Source organism: Idiotropiscis lumnitzeri, chromosome 14, assembly GCF_059441095.1.
Source record: "Idiotropiscis lumnitzeri isolate Australia: NSW breed Sydney's pygmy pipehorse chromosome 14, RoL_Ilum_1.0, whole genome shotgun sequence".
Classification (NCBI taxonomy): domain Eukaryota; kingdom Metazoa; phylum Chordata; class Actinopteri; order Syngnathiformes; family Syngnathidae; genus Idiotropiscis; species Idiotropiscis lumnitzeri.
The window spans coordinates 5,451,581-5,470,957 of NC_142404.1; the positions used below are offsets into that span (position 1 = coordinate 5,451,581).

At 40.1% G+C, this 19,377-nt stretch overlaps 1 protein-coding gene and 1 non-coding gene across 2 annotated transcripts in view; both read left to right on the forward strand.

The window, feature by feature from the left end:
- The first annotated feature begins 958 nt into the window (after positions 1 to 958).
- Positions 959 to 19,377, forward strand: part of plcl1 (phospholipase C like 1) — a 79,860-nt gene continuing 61,441 nt past the window's right edge. The window contains exon 1 of the mRNA XM_088314990.1: positions 959 to 1,752. Coding sequence (XP_088171116.1) covers positions 1,582 to 1,752 — 171 coding nt within the window. The 5' untranslated portion in view covers positions 959 to 1,581. The remainder of the gene's footprint in view (positions 1,753 to 19,377) is intronic.
- On the forward strand, positions 19,133 to 19,296 carry LOC148323216 (U1 spliceosomal RNA). The gene has a single exon (XR_015846573.1). It is a non-coding gene; the product is annotated as a U1 spliceosomal RNA (small nuclear RNA).

A 19,377-nucleotide genomic window follows, 5' to 3' on the forward strand; every position in this document is an offset into this window, starting at 1 on the left:
TTTGAATCTTGGCTTCCTGTGTGGAGTGTACATGGCCCCCCTATGTTTGTGTATGAATGTTTGTTTGTCTCAACCTGCCCTGCGACTAATGGCGACCAGTCCTCTTGCCCAAAACCAGCTGGGACAGTCTCCACCTCACCCATGACACAATGAGGACAACTGGTATAGAAAATGGATGTTTGGATTATTAATAAAAATTTCCCTCTGATTGTCTCTTTGCATACCTGCGTGTGTATGACCAAGTTAGCTGTCTGGTGAAACATTTGTTTATGTGTCAAATCTTGAAGTTATTTATTTCACATCACATTTTGTTTCAGATTTTAACAAGGACCATGGAAGCTGGCACATGATTTTCTTTCACGGGCCACGAAAAATAATGTGGCGTGCTGGATCTTGCCCCCGGGCCGTGATACACCTGTGCCCTAAGGGATTGCAATAACTGCATCAGGAATATTTTGCTTATCTGAATCTGTTGCATCATCGTTGTTAATGCTCCATTATATTCTGTTCCTGCTTCCTTTTATGTCGTTTCTATCGTGTTGTCATCTGCAAAAAAAAATAAGAAATAAATAACTGGCCCTTTTTGACAAAGGAGTAGAAATGACAGAACTTTGTTTGAAATGAAAGTAAAAAGTTGTCAGAAAAAATAAATACTCCAGTAAAGTACAAATATGTGAAAAATCAACTTCAGCCTGCAACGAAGTATTTGTACGTCATTACCTCCAACCAAGTATCTGTACTTCATTCATTCCTACCATTACAGTACAGTCAATTTGGATATTTTCTCTTGGCACACCTGAAGATCTCTCACCGCACAGTGATTTAACCAATCAAAGCTATTAGCTCCAATCTTGTGACTTTTTTGGATTAATGGTCCCTGTTTCTTACGCGCATATTTGAAATACACCCATTGGCCAAAACGCACGTCAATCACGATTGAGGTCACCATTAGGGCGGGGCTTGAATGGAGGAGGAGAGCCTGGCGCGTGTCAATTGTTCGTTTTCGCCGTCAAAAGTCGCTCGATGGTTCCGTGAACTGTGCAGTCGAGTCGGTACCAGCAGCACCTTTTTTTGGCGGAGGGAATCTCGGCCATGCGCACTGAAGAAGCTGAATCGCTCCAGTTTCTACTTCTTTCAACTTGGCTTCCTTCGTGCCCTTTGACATCGGAGAGGACGCGACCAAGCCAAGCGCGGGCTTCGGAACCCATTTGGATTGGGTCTACTTGCAAGTGCACCGTGACTGACGTGGGCGGGTTTTGACGCACGCTCGCGGACCACCTCCTCTCCACGATAAAGCGCTGGGCGGACTTGTTGCGCTTCACCAGGGGGGAGCGCACCAGTCTGTTTTTGCTCCAAAAGATCTAAACACAGACACGGCTGGTTGCGTTCAAGGACCCAAACAGTGAAGCCAGCTCGTGGATGCGGTCGTGATTCAAGACCGCGCACACACGCACACGCACGCAGACACGCTTGATCATTCTTTATTTGAACATTTAAATGGCATTCAAGCACAGCCGATCCAAACTTTCCACTGGTTGATTCATTTCCCTTTTGCAAATCACCGACTCGAGCCGCGTCAACATGTCCGAGCGCGATGGACCGTGCAGCGACGGAGCGTCGGACTTTATCCCGGCGAGAGTGTCCCGTGGCCGGCGCAGCGGTGTCGTCGTGCCCAGCGGGGGCGGTCAAGACCCGGAGACCATGTTGCTGGAGTCCGTGAAGGCAGCACCGCGTCGTAGCAGCATCATAAAGGTAAGGAGGACCTTTGACTCATTTTGAATGTCGTGGTACTGTTTTTGAAGTCAAAGAAAAAAAAGAAATGTCTCCATGCTTTGCAACTTGTGCTTTTAGACAAGTTGTGTTTTTAGACACCCTCCCACTATCTTCATGATTTCAAATAGCTAACATTGGCAAAATCAGGAAATTCGTGATCTGCGTGCTTGTAAAAACACATTTTGATACAAATTAAATGGTATAAAAAAACAGGAAATATCCATATTTTCTGTTATTTGATTGATAAGATTTCATTATAATACGAATAATCTGTGTTCCCATCGAGGAAAAGTGCTCTATTTTTCCTGTATTCATATAAGTAAAACACCCCATTATGTGGGCAAATATGTTTTTTGCACAGTGATAATAGTACCAGGTTGAGTGATTAAGGAGCCCCCCAGGGTTTGTATGTGGGGCCACCATAAAAGTAAGGCAAGCCTTAAAACACACCCATAATGTATTTAGTTTTTATTGAACTGAGCCTTTTCATAAACACGTATGTCCAATTTTGTCATAGTCAATCTTCTATTTTTAGTGTTTGGGGAAACAAGTAAAATGGTAAAAAATGTGGAAATATAGTTATTTTTATTGGACATTGACTACCCTTGAGAGACAACACTTTATATTACTGCAGAATAAAAAAAATGCATCTCCAACGTATGTGTTGTATCAGGAAAACAACAACAAAAAATAATTTCTACAGATTTTAGATACAAAGAATATAGCCAATGAATGAAGAGGTCCATGCTTTTTTATTGGATTGTGATAATGTGGTAACAAGGAGAGGCCGTTTAAAATGTCTTAGTGGCTACCTCAAAACTGCCTTAACCTTCCAAAACGGATATAACAAACTAGCAGCATTCATTCAATTTGTATCGTTTGAATTTAAAATGATTCTGTGTGACTGATTGATGGTTGCACCATATATGAGGTCTTAGGTTTTAGTCTGTGCGCCAATATGCACTCTGGTGATACGTGAAAATGTTGCGGAAAGATGACATTTGACCTTATCTTTACAATGTTTGCCTCTCTATGCTTTGTTTTACGACTTAATGGTGGACATGATCAAAAACTTACTGGCAGTGTTTGGCCCATGAGGCCTCGGCTTCCCACCTCCGGTGGTCCAGTTCCAATACTCTATCTATACACATGACCTCATCCTTGTCTATACTCACCTGTGCTCAGGTTGCCGGTGAGTAAGAAGTGAGGAAGAGGATCATGTTTGGCCATCATTACACTTCATGTCTCAGCCTAATTTGTTAGCAAGTGTGTGCTGGGCTCATGTAGCACCCCTCAATTCAGGAGGCGGAGATGTGCTGTATGTTCAAGTCACAACAAGTGGCTCCAGATTAAGGGTGTATCATTTGGAGAAACCTGATTTTTGTTTGTCATCCATCCGTTTTCAATAGTGGGGTTTGGGCATGTAATGTAGTTTGAAATTATTTCATTAATTAAGGAAAAAAAATATTCAAAGTTACCTGACCCTGTGTAAAGTACTTGACCCCGAAACATAACTGGTTGGGCCACTCTGAGCAGCGACAACTGAAATCAAGAATTTTCTCTAATTGGCAAGGAGTCTTTCACAACACTGTTCACGCCACAGCTTTTCAGTCAGATTCACAATGAAAATGACCAGGCATTTACAACTGCAATGCACGAGTTACAAGATAATATAAAAAAATATATCCTAGCTTCTTCTATTTCTTCTTCGAATGCCGCTGTTACTGATACTGGATTACGTGCTACCTGCCACACGTCAGTCTTGGTACTATGGCTTGCTTTACAGCTCTGAAGTTCATAGATTTCCAGGTAATCTATTCTGTGACGATACCATTTATGCAGAAAAGCCTTCTGAGAAAAGGCAGAAAATTCTGCCTTCAGCAGGCAGTGTAAAAGCCACTGCAACAAATGTCCAGGGCCCTTTAGAATGCAAACTAACTGGGCCTGAATTAACTGTGCCCTCTGCTGGTTGCTGCCAAGGAACAGTCTCCAATATGCCTCCATATATAGCTTCGAAACTGTTGTGATTACACTTCACAGCAATTCCGCATGATTGCTAAAAGTATTGAAATCAATGAATAAATCCATTTATGATGCCCGCTTTTACTCGAGGTGTTCAAGACCGCCTCGGCTCATTTCACACACAAAGCAAACACCCGTCTCCATATTTCCTGTCAACGGTCCGTGACAGCGACCTGCCCATCTGCAAGAGCCAGATGAACAGATCGCCCTGTCTCAGCGCCACTGACAGAAAGTGGCGGATAAGAGGCGCCATGTTAGTGATGGGCTCAGTCATCTGTGACAACGTTGTCTCGTCGACACCCACTGCGGGGTGTCACCATGTCACATCACTGTCAGTGGGAGAAGATAACCTGGTTGCATTCCCAACCTTGGGTTTAAATGTGTATTTTATAATTGTTAATTGGTTTCATTTGTAACCATACAATAATGGAAAAGTAGACACGAGTGAGATAAATCAATATTCTCTTTGTCGGTGATTGCAAATTTTGACGAATGAAATACCATCATTGCCAAATTAATATTAATAAAAGATGCAATATTTAAATGACATTTTGGGTACAAACTTTATGGTTGAAAATGTATGCATATTGGTTGAGGTTGGGTCAGTTTTACAAAACATTGGCTCAAAACTGGATCAAATTATTAAACCATCTGTTGCGTAAGAGATGCCCCGCCCACAACATAAAACAAAATACATTGATTTCATTACCCAGCTATTGTTATAGGATGTAGAGTTTGAGTTGGGTTACACCAGTGCTTGTCAATTATTTTCCGTCACGCCCCCTCTACCAAGAAGAAGATAATTCGCGCCCCCCCACCTGGCCACCATTTTTAAAATAGTTTGTACTAATGTACATTTCCTTTGTATATTGATGTTAGATTGTCAATAAAATGTCCCTTAGCCAAGCTAAATTGGTCAGAAATATAATTTTGAGAACTATTTTTGTGAGGATCTTGAAACTCCGTACTCTGTGGTGCAAATATTAATGAGATGATATATATTTACGATATGTTTGACATCGAACCTCTTCGTCGTGATGACGTCATCCGTTTCTGTGTTCCGTTCTGAGAGCATCTGCTAAATTGCTAACGTAGCCGTCGTCTTATTTTATGTTTCAATATGTAATGATTGCAATACAACATTTCTGTTCAGAGCCGCTGGCTCTCCGCGCAAACGCGGTTCGAGTCAGACTTCTGTTAAAAGTCGAGTGTACACATCGAAGCACTTATTACTCTGTAATTCATTTTAGCGATTAGCACGCTTAGCGCCGCCTCGTTCGCTGACTCGTTTAGAAGGCTACTTGATAGTGGGGTTGTTTATTTGTCATCACGCAGCTCGTTGCTGCTGCTGTGCACGGACTTGGTAGAAATAAAGCTCATACTGCTGCAACGCAAGATAGCTTGGCGCAGAGCATTCAAGTAGCGCAGAAAGAAATTACTTCCGGGACAACAAGCGGCAGAGTGACGTTTTTAAAAAAAAATTTTTTTATATTAATCAGTACTGCGTGATCAACCGCGTAAACCCGGGGCACAAACCGCAGCGCTGACTATCTCAAATTTGCATTGCGGTCTCAAAACGATCGGCTCTTCAATCCTGTTCCTCGAGGGCCGGTGTCCTGCCTGTTTTCCACCTCTCCCTGGTGCAACACACCTGAGCGATCGTTATCTAGCTTCTACAGACCTTGCTGATTATCTGATCATTTGAATCAGCTGTGTTGCAGCAGGGAGAGATGGAAAACCTGCAGGATACCGGCCCTCGAGGAACAGGGTTGAGGACCCCTGGTTTAGCCGGAAAAAGGCGGGAAAAAAAGCATGTACCCCAGGGTCACACGTGCCCCACTATTTGAGAATCACTGGGTTACACGAACACCACTATTGGTTAGAATCCATGTTCCCTCGTATTTTCCATGTGTCTGAGCATTCACACAGCTCCTGAGCATTCCTTGGACCACAGTGAGCAACATCAGACATAGACGCAGTCAAACCCGTATCACACTTGCCTAAAACCTGACACCATAAGTTCCATGATGTAGGTATGGTACAATAAAAAAATCTAACCGCCACCATATCAAAATGGAGCACATCATTGATTAGACATTTGTGACATCAATAACATTTGCCCTTGTTTATAAGAAGGATTTTCTGTCACTTTTGATGTCGTGAATCGGCCCAAATTGTCTTGTCCAGAAATCAATATAAGTGAATGGGAACTGCTAAACATTTTGCCTTCATTATTTGCTATTTTATATCATCAGAATTCTGATCAAGTGGGGAGTGACATAAGTGTCACTTTTCATCAAAATATGTGCGTCTAAACGTTTAACATTAATATTCAAACTCTTTGGTGGTAAATAGACTTAATTATAAATTAAGCTGTCAAATCATTGTAACAGATTTAAAAAGTAGAAGTGGCCTAACAAATGTACAGAAGGTGGCTGGGTTCATACTATGTTTGCTTTGGGCCTACAAATGACTTGCTCCAGCCCTGGACCGAGCCAGTCAAAGTGTTATCATGTAAGGCTCGTTCATTGGTCACAAAGGCTGCTCGGGACTGCCCGAACTCGTCGGTTGCACGACACATTGACCAACGACAGACACTTCATATCTGCATCGCAGTAATATGGAGTAATTGTGCAGTGACATTCTCACTCCGTTTATGAGCAGACTTGGTGATGTGACGAGTGGACAGCCCGAGCATTGGACAACGCCGCTTCTGCTATTGACGTGTGGTCAAATAACTATGTACCGGTTATATTTGCTCGTTTGCAAACTGTCAGAGTTGTTGTAATGTTATGTTAGGAAGGTACTTTAGAGAATAATTGTTGTAAATAAGCCACGTAGGACTGAAGACAAGTTAAAATTAATTTAGATGTTGGCTTCCGTGGAGAGGAATGTTTGTGTGACTACACGACATGGTGCTTGCCTCATCTTTTTTTTTATGCTACATTGTTCTTTCCCGCTACGTCAACCACGTGTCAAATTAACTTTTCAGTTTCTTTATATGAGTAGTATATACAAATACGAAATACAAAAAAAGCTCAGGCTGGAATTTTCTTGTGCTCTGCATTCATTCGCTGAGAGGATGAGAGATGTGCGCATTTGCTCACTCGCGCAGATAAGCGGGAATATTGGTTGGAATTGAGTCACCTTCTCTCTTTGTTGGTTTTGTTTCACTATCCACAATGATGTGCTCGGATAATCGGGGTTCGGTGCAACCAAGTACGGCATTCAGTGAAACAGATCAGAGATCAAGACAAAAGCTATGCACAACAAAATAAAAACAGGAAAAATGTTGACGAGAATTTACTTAAGAGTTGTGGAATTTTCTTCCATTGCTATTCAGACGACAGTCATACCGATGTCCTGCTGAGCAAAGAAAGACGCTCTCTACTCAAAACCTCTTTTGTCCTGTCTTGAGGAAATCAAAGCTTGGATGTCACTCAACTTCTTGAATTTCAATGAAAATAAACTGAAGTTCCGGTGTTTATCACTGTTCTGCTGTTCTTCCGGTATCTACTGTAAATGTGTTTTGATTTGTGTTCTAATTTACTGCTAATTTATATTGCACCATGTGTAATGCTCTTTTTTTACAGCTTCAGCTGTTGTGATATGCGCTATATAAATACATTTTTATTTGATTGTATTCTATGTCACTTAATATCAAAGTATCACCCACACATGTGATCATCAGTGAGCTGGCTGCTTACAAACTTAGTCTAACATTTGGCGCCTCTTCAGCGATATGCGAGAATTCATTCGGCACTGTGAAAAATACATTTTTAGACGACGGGTACGCAATGCTCCATGAAATAAAAAGCCCAGTTGGTTCAGCCGGCATTTGAGGAACGTTAGGTAATTTGAGTGAGTGGATACACACCACTGTCAACGTTGCTATCACGTATAGAAAAATGCCCCGAAGGCCGTCTCAACTCGTCGAAACCATCTATTTCATCTACTCAATGCATGCAACAAGTACTACACACTTGTTAATAATTCTTCATGTTGAATGAACGCAACAAACTCACAATAATATCCATGGCCTCCAAAATCACAGCACTGCTCCACTCACGCGTGCCTCTGCACATGCGCAAATCAGGGTTGAGTTGACTCAAGTAACATTATTCAAATGCATACAAAATTAAGACATTTTTTAAGGCATATTATTGTATAAATATTTCCCTAAACACTAAAGTATTTTATGCTCTTTTTTTTATAGTCTCACTCTACACCAGGGGTGGGCAAACATTTTGATTGGTGGGCCACAATGGGTTCTAAAACTTGACAGATGGATGGAGTGTTTTGGTAACCACACCTCATCAGAGAAAAAAAAACACATTTATTTTTAAATGAAAATGAACAAAAGCATTACAACAAAATATCTGTCGTTGACACACCACAGTATTTAAAAATAAAACTTTAACAAGGTTTATTCATTTAATTTTTTAAAAGTTCGGCGGGCCGGATTAAGACGTTTAACGGGCCGCATGTGGCCCCCGGTCCGTCGTTTGCCCACACCTGCTCCAGGCAGTAGATCACAGGCAGCCGGCACACGGCACACTTCATGCCTTCCCTTTAGAAGTTTACCCCAGGAAGCATTCATAATCCAGCAACAGGATTCTTGGAGGAGTGCCTCCGCAATGTCCGAAAAAAGATACCAAGGCAGGCGGATGAATTCTCAGGTGCCACAAGAGACCAAAAGTAAAGTGCGCTTTTAAGTACAAAATATTTTTTTAATCAGGTTTAGTCAAATGTATTTATATAGCCTTTTAATCATAGAAGCAACTCAAAAGGCTTCACAAGCTCACAGTTGACAAATATTCACGACATCCTCCTGATCTTAATCCCACCGGAGAGCTCGGAAAAACAAAACAAAAAAAAAAAGAAACATCTGGCGCAAGTTAGGAAAAACCTTGAAAATGGGGGTCGCTGATGGGGGAATCCTACTTCCAGGATGACCATGCTGTAATGGATGCTTAGTGGGCAACATTGAACATTTTATGTGATGTTATACAATGTTTTTAAAAAGTCCATTTAATCAGTTGGTCAATGCGCGTCAGATCTTGTCCCTGTGATTCGGTGCCGAGTGCGTACAGCAACATCCAATTCAGCCACCGAGCCTTCTCTCCATGCCTGGAGAGGATGGGGCAAGAGAGATTCTACTGAGGTAGTGGCCCTAATTTCTGCAGGTAACGCATTCCAGAGCACTGAATAGAAAGCACTCTAGAACCTGCAGACTAATTTTTGGCTCGTAAAGACCAGCGTGTTGTGAATGAAGGTCCCCGGGACGGAACATACGGTACCACTAAATCAACACGATAGATATAAGTAAATGGCAAAAACTGATGATGATTGAGCTTTCTGGTCTTTGAGTCTGCATCTTGTACTATCTGCAAACTTTTAATACTAGACATGGGAAGACAATGGTCGGTTGACGTGAGTCGTAACAAACGCATGAATGAAGGCACACAGAATTGGATTGATTTTACGGAGGTGAAAAAATGTTCTAGTAATATTCATAATTGGTGTTGTAAACAGAGAATTGAGTCAATTGATGAGTGAGGATTTTTTTGCTGAGTCACATTGATTATTAGTACATTTATTAAGACTCAACGCAATGTCCTTAAACAAGTGCAGTGGACGAGCAGGGCCAATAATCAACATTTCGGTTTTATCGAATGAAGAAGCAAAAAATTGTGTTCTAAAAAGTGTTCTAATAACATGTTATGATTGCCAGTGTCAAAGGCAGTACTAAGTTCGAATAATGTCAGTATTGATGAGATGTTAAGAGTCCATAGCTCAGAGAAGCTCATTAATCATTTTTGCTCAGACTGTTTTAGAAGATTGATTTGCCCTGAATTCTGACTGAAGAAGTTCACATTGATTGTTCGCGGCCATGTAGTCATTAAACGGTTGCAAGAATTTTCGCAATAAATGGGAGCGGTCTTAAAAGCTGCTTAGTAGTGCGCCAGAGGAGAGCGATAAATTAATATTTAAGATGGAAGGTCCTAATATCGTAAACGATTGTCTAATAATTTTGACTTTCAAGGGATACTTTATTAAAATGAGAGAGGGTTGTCCGACAATTATCAATTGTGGGAGGAGCTACTGGAGGTCGCCATTGTTACTGTACTGTATCAAATTATTTATTATATAAATGATTTAACAAAGTATTTAGGGTTATTTTTAGTAAGACTGACTCTTCTGGAGAAAAAAAAAAGTTTTAGCAAATACGAGTTTAGACGCACGCCATTTGTGCTCAAGCTTTATTCATATTTGTTTCATTTCTTGTGAAAGACTTTATCTCAACAGCTCCATGAGCATGAGTAGTGGTACAAGTGGATGATTGTCATCTTCGACTAAACTTTGTTCACTTTTGCTGTAACGCTGTAGATGTCCTGACCGTCATTGTGGAAAATACATAACAGGAGCGGAGAGTTAGTTCAACGTTCAGGGATGACAGAAGAGAGGCTGTCGAATTGGGTGGAGACGGTCTGGTTTGAAACGGTCCAATCGATTGAGGAAAGAGGTAAAGTTGTCCACATAGGGCAGGGGCGGGCAAACCTTTTGATTGGAGGGCCACAGGGGGTTGTAAAATTTGACAGAGGGGCTGGACTAGGAGCAGATGGATGAAGAGTTTTGGTAACCTCACCTCATCGGAGAGAAAAAAATACATTTAATTTTAAATGAACAAAAATGTCTTTGAAAAACCACAGTATTTAGAAAATAAAACATTAACAAGGTTTATTCATTTAATTTTTTTCAAGTTTGGCGGGCCGGATTAAAACGTTTAACGGGCCGCATGTAGCCCCCGGGCCGCATGTGGCCCCCGGGCCGTAGTTTGCCCACACCTGACATAGGGGATGTCTCTCCTGCAACAATATCCTTTGAGCTAAATGTGGAGTTGTCCGATGCGGCTAAACTTCTCATCCCAAAAGCCTGGAAGAGCAAATGGCCCCAAAACGTTAGGCAGTTTGTTTAAATACTGGACGGTGTTCATCCAGTAAGGGAGATGTTGTCATATTTAAGTTGCAGTTTGTAGTTGCTAACGTGGACAAGACAGACTGACGTTTTAGACAGCAGCTGGGGGATGACATCATTAATATCCTGAACAAGCGCACCTGGGTGAGAGGATGTGCTGCAGCTGCTCATCTCCCCCACATGGCAAACCATGGAGGTCCCGACTATAAGCAGGGGGGAGTCCCCCCCCCCCCCCCCCCCCAAAGTATTTGAGACCCCATTTAGGGTTACTTTGGTTCAACTCAATAGTATAGTCACATTTAACCCATTTTGGTCGATATGATCCCAGCCTAAAATGCAGGCTCACACCCATAACCTAGTCCGACTGCACTCCAATACTCAACTTTACATAAGCGTTGGGTTACCAAAATAACCCATATTGGGTTATCATTAGCCTAGCAGTTTTGAGGGTGTATTACTATTACTGTAAGTGTCCAACAACATTAGCGTATCTCCCAAACGAGGTTTCTGCCAAGTTAAAAAGAATTGCGGGGAATTTTCTGCCAATTTGCAAGCCCTGTCCCGAGGAGATGAGATGTTTTTAGAAGACACTCTTGATGCTATCAGATGTTCTTCCAATGTGTGTGGTTGCCCTTTAAAGGAAATCTATTAAGGAGAGCTGGTTGCAATGCAGGGAAAATCTCTGAGCTGGTTTCGCATTACTACGACAACACGTGCGTCTGAGATTCCGACACACACACACACACGCACGCACGCACAGATTTGTGTTTGTTCAGCTTTTAAAACACAAACACAGGAAATGAAAAGGCATTCTGTTAAGTTGCATGGATGTAGTGATTGCCTATTGAGCAAAAGAGCGCATAAGCAAGTAGCATTCCCGATAATCATCATTATGATCATCATCATAAATGAACAGCTTGTTCTGGTTTTGTTTCATCTGCAGTCGAGCCTTATTTTGTTGTAATTCAGGCTCCTTAAATACCTCAGCAAGTTGGTTTGTCTGAAGTGGCTTTGACATCATCACTTTCCTTGCAAACAACGCCAATATCGAGCATGTCATCTTTGGCAAGGAAAAGAAGGTCGGAATATTATGAAGGAATATCGTCATTTTTGACAATATCGTTTTCATTGTACAGAAGTGCTCTAACCTTCTCAACTCTGACTCAGAGTCTCCTGAATGTTTTAACACTATTATGAGTTTACGTAACTCGGATGAATTATGAACACCTCCTCGTATACAAGTTCCTGCTGTTCCCATCTGTGTCACATGGACAACGCCAAGTCGAACCACTCAATGTTTCCATCAAATGGTCCAGTTTAGTTCTCCATGATAGAGAATGGATCGGTGAGTTGTGATACGGCGATGGCTGTGTCTGCTACACAAAAGTCATGACCTCACGGTATGGGAAAAGAACACATCTACGGATTTTCAATTCAAGTTAGGCTAATTGAAAATGAATTTTTTGACCCGATAATGACCAAACATGGATGTTATTTTCCTCAAGACTATTTGTTTATATGATTTTTTCAAAAACACTCTAGAGAAGACTTTAAATCGTGTTTGATGTTTACAAAAACCCGTTTCGTTGAGAGCAAATGTAATCATTGCTTACCAAAGTATTGAAGACTAAATTGTTTGGGATAGTTATCCAATGTTCTTTTTGAAGACTTGACTGGTTTACTTAAAAGAGTTATGTTTCTTTAAGAATGAAAATAGTCTTTGATGTTTAAGAAAAGCTTAATAGAAGACTCATACAGGTCACAATGGAGCAATTGAAAAAAATCTCAAGTTGCATCGTCTGCAATGGATGGAAAAAAAATTTCCTCAACCTTAAAGCATATTCTGGTCTCAGCAAATGAAACGTAGTTGTTGACCAGATTGTTTATTTTTTTTACCAGTCAATGTAGTGTAAAATACTTTTTTCCTTTAATAAAATGATCTTGAAAATGTGGGTGCACCTAATCTTAGTGGTGACACTACCAAGTTAGTCAAGAGCCCTGATCATTGGATTTTTATTTTTACAAAAGTGAAGACAGATAGTCTTTAGCAGACTGTTTTTGATGCGTACGAAAACATAAATCTAAACCGTATTATTAATGTAGAATTTTGGTACTAAGGCTTCCTCCCACATTCCGAAGATGTGCACGTTAGCAACATAATTCTGATCACTTCTCGATAGATGACAATAGTTTGCATATTGGGCATGATGGATGGAATTTAAGTGACCTTGATCAGCGCCGTCACAACCCCTTTAATAGACGGTGCTGACAGATATTTGAACGCTGATGTGTGCAAACTGCTCGATTTTGTGGACCTTTTCTATGCAATGATATTAATTTGTCAATGGGGTGATATTTGAACGACATGACAAGTACATGTCGGAGAGGTCATGCATGACGTGCGCCCTTGATGTCACAATGAGCACTTTTGCGCAAATATGTGACCCCCCCCCCAAGGTATTCACTGAAGAAAGAAATAGTACATGCAAGACAATTATGTAATTTGTGCACAGCTGTGTGCTATGATGTAAATTCTGCCCTATCGCCTCATATAAATCGCGCAGGAATGCTAATCTCAATCAGGTTAAACACAAGCTGCCTCAGGCTGTGATAGGAATGCGTGCCATCGTAGCGTCATTCAATTAGCTTGTCGCGTTTGCATGTTAACTGCCATTGGATGGCCACTGATGGCGCGGGATTAACAAGGATTAGGGCACAACACTGCGCGAGAGGTATTCACATATGATGATGTCAATCACGTTGGTTGCGCGGCGGTGTGTAAATCAAGCAAACAAATTAGAAATAAACTCCAGACTGAATTAAAAGCACTGGTGGTAATGCAATCCGTTTGTCATCGAGTCACTTGAAGATTCCTAGCAACTAAGTGTGTGTTTAAATGTCACCAGCTCATGCAATTAGAAGGAGGGCAGTGCGACGTTGATGACATCATGTTTTGGAGGCGGGAGGGGGGGGGGGGGGGGGTGTCATGATCATCGAAACATCGTGCGTCGTGAAGCCATCTGGCGAGATGTGGCGTGGGTTGATCAAGTGATCAAGCCATTTCCAACACTTTTGAATGTTTACTTTAAATGATTGTATGTATAATTAGGTCTCTGGGTTGCTTGCCCACTCACCAAGTGTGAATTTAAATAATTGAATCCATTTTTTCACTTATTTTTTTTTGTGGAATAGTACTTATTTTATTTTACTTTTTAATTTTTAATTTTTTTTTTTTTTTTTTTACCCCTCATACATGCTTTGAACTTACTTAAGCTTAGTCACGCATGCTTTTTAGAATATTCCGTAGCGCTTGTTCTCCCCCTCTTGGTCTGATTGTTCTTCAAATAAGATGCATGATTACATCAAGCTGTTACTTTTCACCGCCAGATGATATTTAATGTAAAACTGACTTTTAGAATCAAAAGAGACAATTACACATTGTATTGTATATTTAAGCACCAAAATGGTCAATCAAATTATCTTTTTTTCTAATGCTGACAACTAATGCAAAATGCCAAAGATTGGCATACATTATTAACATGGATTTTATGGTAATTGTTAACCAGTGTTTCTCAACGCCACTTATAACAATTATTATACAGGCTCATTATTTACATTGTCAGTTCGTGGAAAAAACGTTTTTTTTTTTTGCTTTGCCTGTTAATAAATGTGGTTGCCATAAATAAAATTCTAAAAAAAATTTTTCATAGAAAATTATTGACAGTTATTTGATAATAATAATTGATCATTTCCCGCGGCACACCTGTTGATCTCTCACGGCATTCTGGTTGAGGATCACTGTTCTGAACAAACAACTGCTACCTCAATACACACAGAGCATACGCCAGTACTCACAGGCACATTATATATTTTCTCTGCTCCATGGGGAACAACTAATGTTAAAACGGGACAATGTGGCATTGCATTACAAGTGTCAAGACTACACGACAACTAATCGATTTTCAAATTAATCGTCAACTATTTGAAAAATCTAGAAATCATTTAGCATATTAAACGCATAAAAGGCATACTAAAGAAACATTTGTGTTTAATCAAATTGCCAAAAGATATGCAAACATCTGCTTTTACTTTGGAAAACAATGACCAAACCAGTTGCTGAATCGGTTTCAAAAAGGTTGACGGATGCATCACCAGTCCCTCTCCTGTGATATTGTTATTTTGTTGTCGTTCTTTTTCTTTCTTAATCACTAAACAATCCCAAACAAACAGCAATAATTTGGTAATAAACAGTAATCTGCTAAATCACTTTATAATACACCTTCATGAAAAATACAATTTTATTCAAATATCCAATTAAGCAATGGAATATTCGATACACAATAGTGGCAGTTGTGGAATTGTTTCTTCCAAGCATGTGAGCACGGCGCCATTGATATACTCCCCCAAATACTGTAGTATTTTTTTTCTAGACTAGTTTTAGTTAACAGTGTCAGGTTTCCAAAATGCCCCTAAATTTTAAGACAATGCAACTGCAATTTTCATCTTTTTTTTTTAAATCAATCTAAAGTTCATTGAGTTTTTGGGGATTCACAGATTAGTGTTAGATAACTGTTTGCCTCAGAAATGCGACACACTTTTAATGGCTGAGTGAAGTCATCGGCGGGGTTCATGTGTTTGGTGATGTCCATTCGCTACCAAAATGCTTTCATTGCCTTGGGTGCTCTCCTTTTCCTCCCTGCGCTCTGCTTGTGCTAATAGAAGCAGGCACTGGCAGTGAAGACTGCATTTTTGTCTTAAGTGACACTAATGTAGCGGATGTTTAGGAAAATGGGTATGTTAAGTAAATGGAAAGTCTAAATTGACTTTAATCTACAGTATATTCGGTGCATTGCAAACTCTAAATTATATTCAAGTCTTTTACGGCACGTTCTTAATTGAAGACTCAGTCTCTTCAGTGTTTACATTTACAGTTACCTTAAATTATCTTAATACTACGTGACTTTGTAATTCATATTTCATACTAACTTAAAAGAAATGGACATCATTCAAAAAATGTTGCGTAATCTGTTACAGAAAATCTAGGGCTGTCAAAATGAAAGCGTTCATTCGAGGTTAATTAAAAAAATCTCACGCGAGTAAATATTTTAACTCAATTTTATTTACTTCAAGAATAATTTGCATACTTTGAAAAGCCAAATTCAAATATTAGCTGCACATCTTTAGCACATCATCTCAGAACAAAACACCGTGCTCAAGTTCCCAGTGGGCCTTGCAAAAAACACTGTTGGACTGTGGTGCTAAATGTACTGTGAAAGTTTGGAGAATTGCTCCCAAGAAAAATACCCGTCTCCATTCAGATCCTATTCAAGGATCAAAGAAAGCTATTAGCACAGTCTTTGATTTTAAATACACTTCATATTTGGTGATTTTACCTTAATTACAAAATAATATTCAAATAAATACCAGTTAGATGCTTCACAAAAATAGTTGTTGAAAAATGTGATTAATGGCAATTTATTATGGATTTTTTTTTTTTGGGGGGGGGTTAATTATTATTATTTTTTTTTACCACGACAGCACTAAAAAAAAAAAAACAATTGAATTGAGTGTTTGAGTTTGGTGTAGGTACTTTGAAGATGCTTCCACAAATGTTTACAATGAATGTAACAGCTGTCTCAAAAAGGAAAACCAAAATATGTATGATACTTCATTTAAATAATTAAGGGCCCATATCTTGCTGTTTTAAGATAATTTCCTATAGAAGATGAGTTCTTATTTCTCTAACCTGGAAGTAAAACACCTGTCTCACTAAAACCCCGCCTCTCCCTGTGTGGCTGCCCCGCCCCTTTTATGAAGTCGTCTAAAGCCAGGTGCTGCGTGCACCACCCACGAAACTGTAAATAGTAATTTGAATATATTGGAGCCTTACATCCTTGATCCAGAGTCAAATGTCAATCTTTATACAACATTGATGTACTACTATTCATCCATGCACTTGGTCATGTGTGTAACATGTCAGACGTATTTTGTTGTATAAAAAAATAAACGTACTTATCGTGCTTGACAACAAAGCTAACGTTAGTGCGTTAATGCTAATATTATGTCATTGCTTTAGCTAAGGGCCAATCCACTTTTATACTGACCCCGTTCGCCTGGCAGTCCTCTGAGAAATGATGATCAGACAAACGGCAGTGAAATGTCTGTCTCCGGGGAGGCCGGCGACCAGGCCGATGTGGCCGCTTATAGCGCCTCTTTCCCGGATATTCTTGTTGGGTGTCCCGCTGTCTGCTTAGAGAAAGTGGGCGTGTGTTTACTTCAAAAAATAAAATAAAATTGAAAGCGAAGCCACAGCCAATGAGGGGAGGCTGCTCGGAGCGCGCCTTCACATGTACGGGCGAGCGCATGTAGGTGGAAAAATTTCAGCAGTGGAGCTCCAGCCGGGGAGGCCACTCACGTCTGCAGAGGCGGGACAGGGTGGCACCTCAATCTCCTACGTAGATTGCAAGGACATTACCTTCAGGCCTCTTCAAATCGCCAGATTTGATGATGACATTCTATTTTATCTTCATCTTTCTAGCAAAGCCCTCAAGTGAAACACTGACTCTTATTTTGAACTGCTGTTCAAACTCAAAGAATGATGCTTCAATTAGGGTTGTCCCCATCTAATATTTTGTATTGGACTGGGGTCCCATATCAGCCAAAAAAACAGTATCGGATTTTATCAGTCTACTCCCCAAACCTCTGATGTGAACACCCATCGACGTCGTTCTAAATCTTTCGAACTTTAGTGCTGTTGCAACCAAGCAAAAAAAGTTGGGCGTGCCAATCTACAACCAGTTCAAAAACAGTCTAGATCCCTGCTTTGATTTATTTTTCATTTATTTTTTTCAAGTGCAGTACATTCTCATGTTTGAGGTTGAATTTATATAACCCGAATGTTTGCAATTAATGGGTAATATTTTTTCATATCACCGTTACTTACTATTTTTATGTATTTTTTATAGTAAAAAATAGATTAAAACATGTATCATTCCTGCTGATATCGTATCGGACAATATCGGTATCAGACAGTACTCCAGGCCGCAATATCGGTATCTTATTGGAAGTAAAAAAAGTTGTATCCGGATGCCCCTAATTTCCACCACCATGTTTTACTCCATGCTGTTATTCATTTTATTTTATTTTATTTTGTTTTGTTTTATTTTATTTTATAATAATTTCCACCCACATGTTCTACTCCATGCTGTTATTTGATTTGATTTGATTTTTGTGATGAGCAAAATTTTAACGCGCCAAACATACCTTTTGGAATATTTGCAAAACGGTCCATCCTTGGTTTCATCTGGTCATAACACGTTTTCCATTTGGGAAGTTTCAATTGTGTTTTTGCAGAATGTAGCCAGTCTTTAATTTTTTTTTCTCCGTAATATACGACTTCAATCTCACCACACTACCTCATAAACCAGACACATGACATGTTTTTACAAAACAGCCAGTACTTGCAAAAATTCCTTCAACTCCTCTGATGTTTCTCTCAGCCTCAATTTTGGAGGGACATCCAGTTCTCTGCAACACTTTTGTGCCATATTTTCTCAACTTGATGACTTCACTGTGTTTCATGACACATGCGATGTCTTGGAAATTGTCTTGTACCCTTCTCCTCCCTTTGACCAATCAGACCCCTGTGATGCTTTGGTGGCTCTCTGCGATGGATGCATTGTGCTGGAAAATGTGATTACAAAGTCAGAAAAGCCTCCTAGAACAACTGAATTTTTTTCTTTAAATGATGGCAGATGTACTGTTTTCCTTTGAACACGAGTTTCAATGTGATAGGTTAATTCTGAACAGAGCCCCCTCCCTGTGCACAAGTTTTTTGTTGTTGTTTATTAAACTTCCTCTCTTGAAAAGTTGCATTTTTCAATGGTGTTGTAGGAGTTCACATTATTGCTGGAAAACATTTTACAAGGTTTATTTTGGTTTTGTTTTTTAGATCACAAAAAAATGCCAATTGAACCAGGGTGTGTAGACTTTATCCAACCCATTGTTGGCTTGGTTTAAAAAAGACTATAAAATATTTTTGTTGTTTATGAATACATGTATGCGAGGTTCATCAAGCGCTAAATTGTTGTTCAGTAGCTATGTTTCGATGACAGTTTTTTGCAAAATAAAATTGCTGTTTCCACAATTTCTTGCTTCTGCAGTGCTTGCTGATGAGCTGATTGTTTGAATCAGGTGTGTTGGAGGAGGGAGGTCTCTCACATCTAAAACATTGTTGATAAGTGCCCTCAAAGACTGGAGTTACGCTACTGTAAAGTATTGTAATGTGAAAAGTAGTAAAGTCTCATCAGTGTTCAAAATCACGTTCGTTAGGTACTTTGCAAACTATATTATTATTATTATACTTACCTGGCAGGGGAGATACCATGATCACGAAGGTGGTTCACCCAGGGTGAGGCTCAGCCATTGCACTCCGGCTGTACTGACCCCTGCGAATTCCCCAAATGTGGGAATCTCGACTGCACAATTTCTGACAGTGGGGGACTGCGTTCGCGCTCTCCCCTGATTTATTTATTTTTTTTGGCTGCCAGGATGGCCGAGTGGTCTAAGGCGCCGCGTTCAGGACCCAGTCTCCCCAGGAGGCCT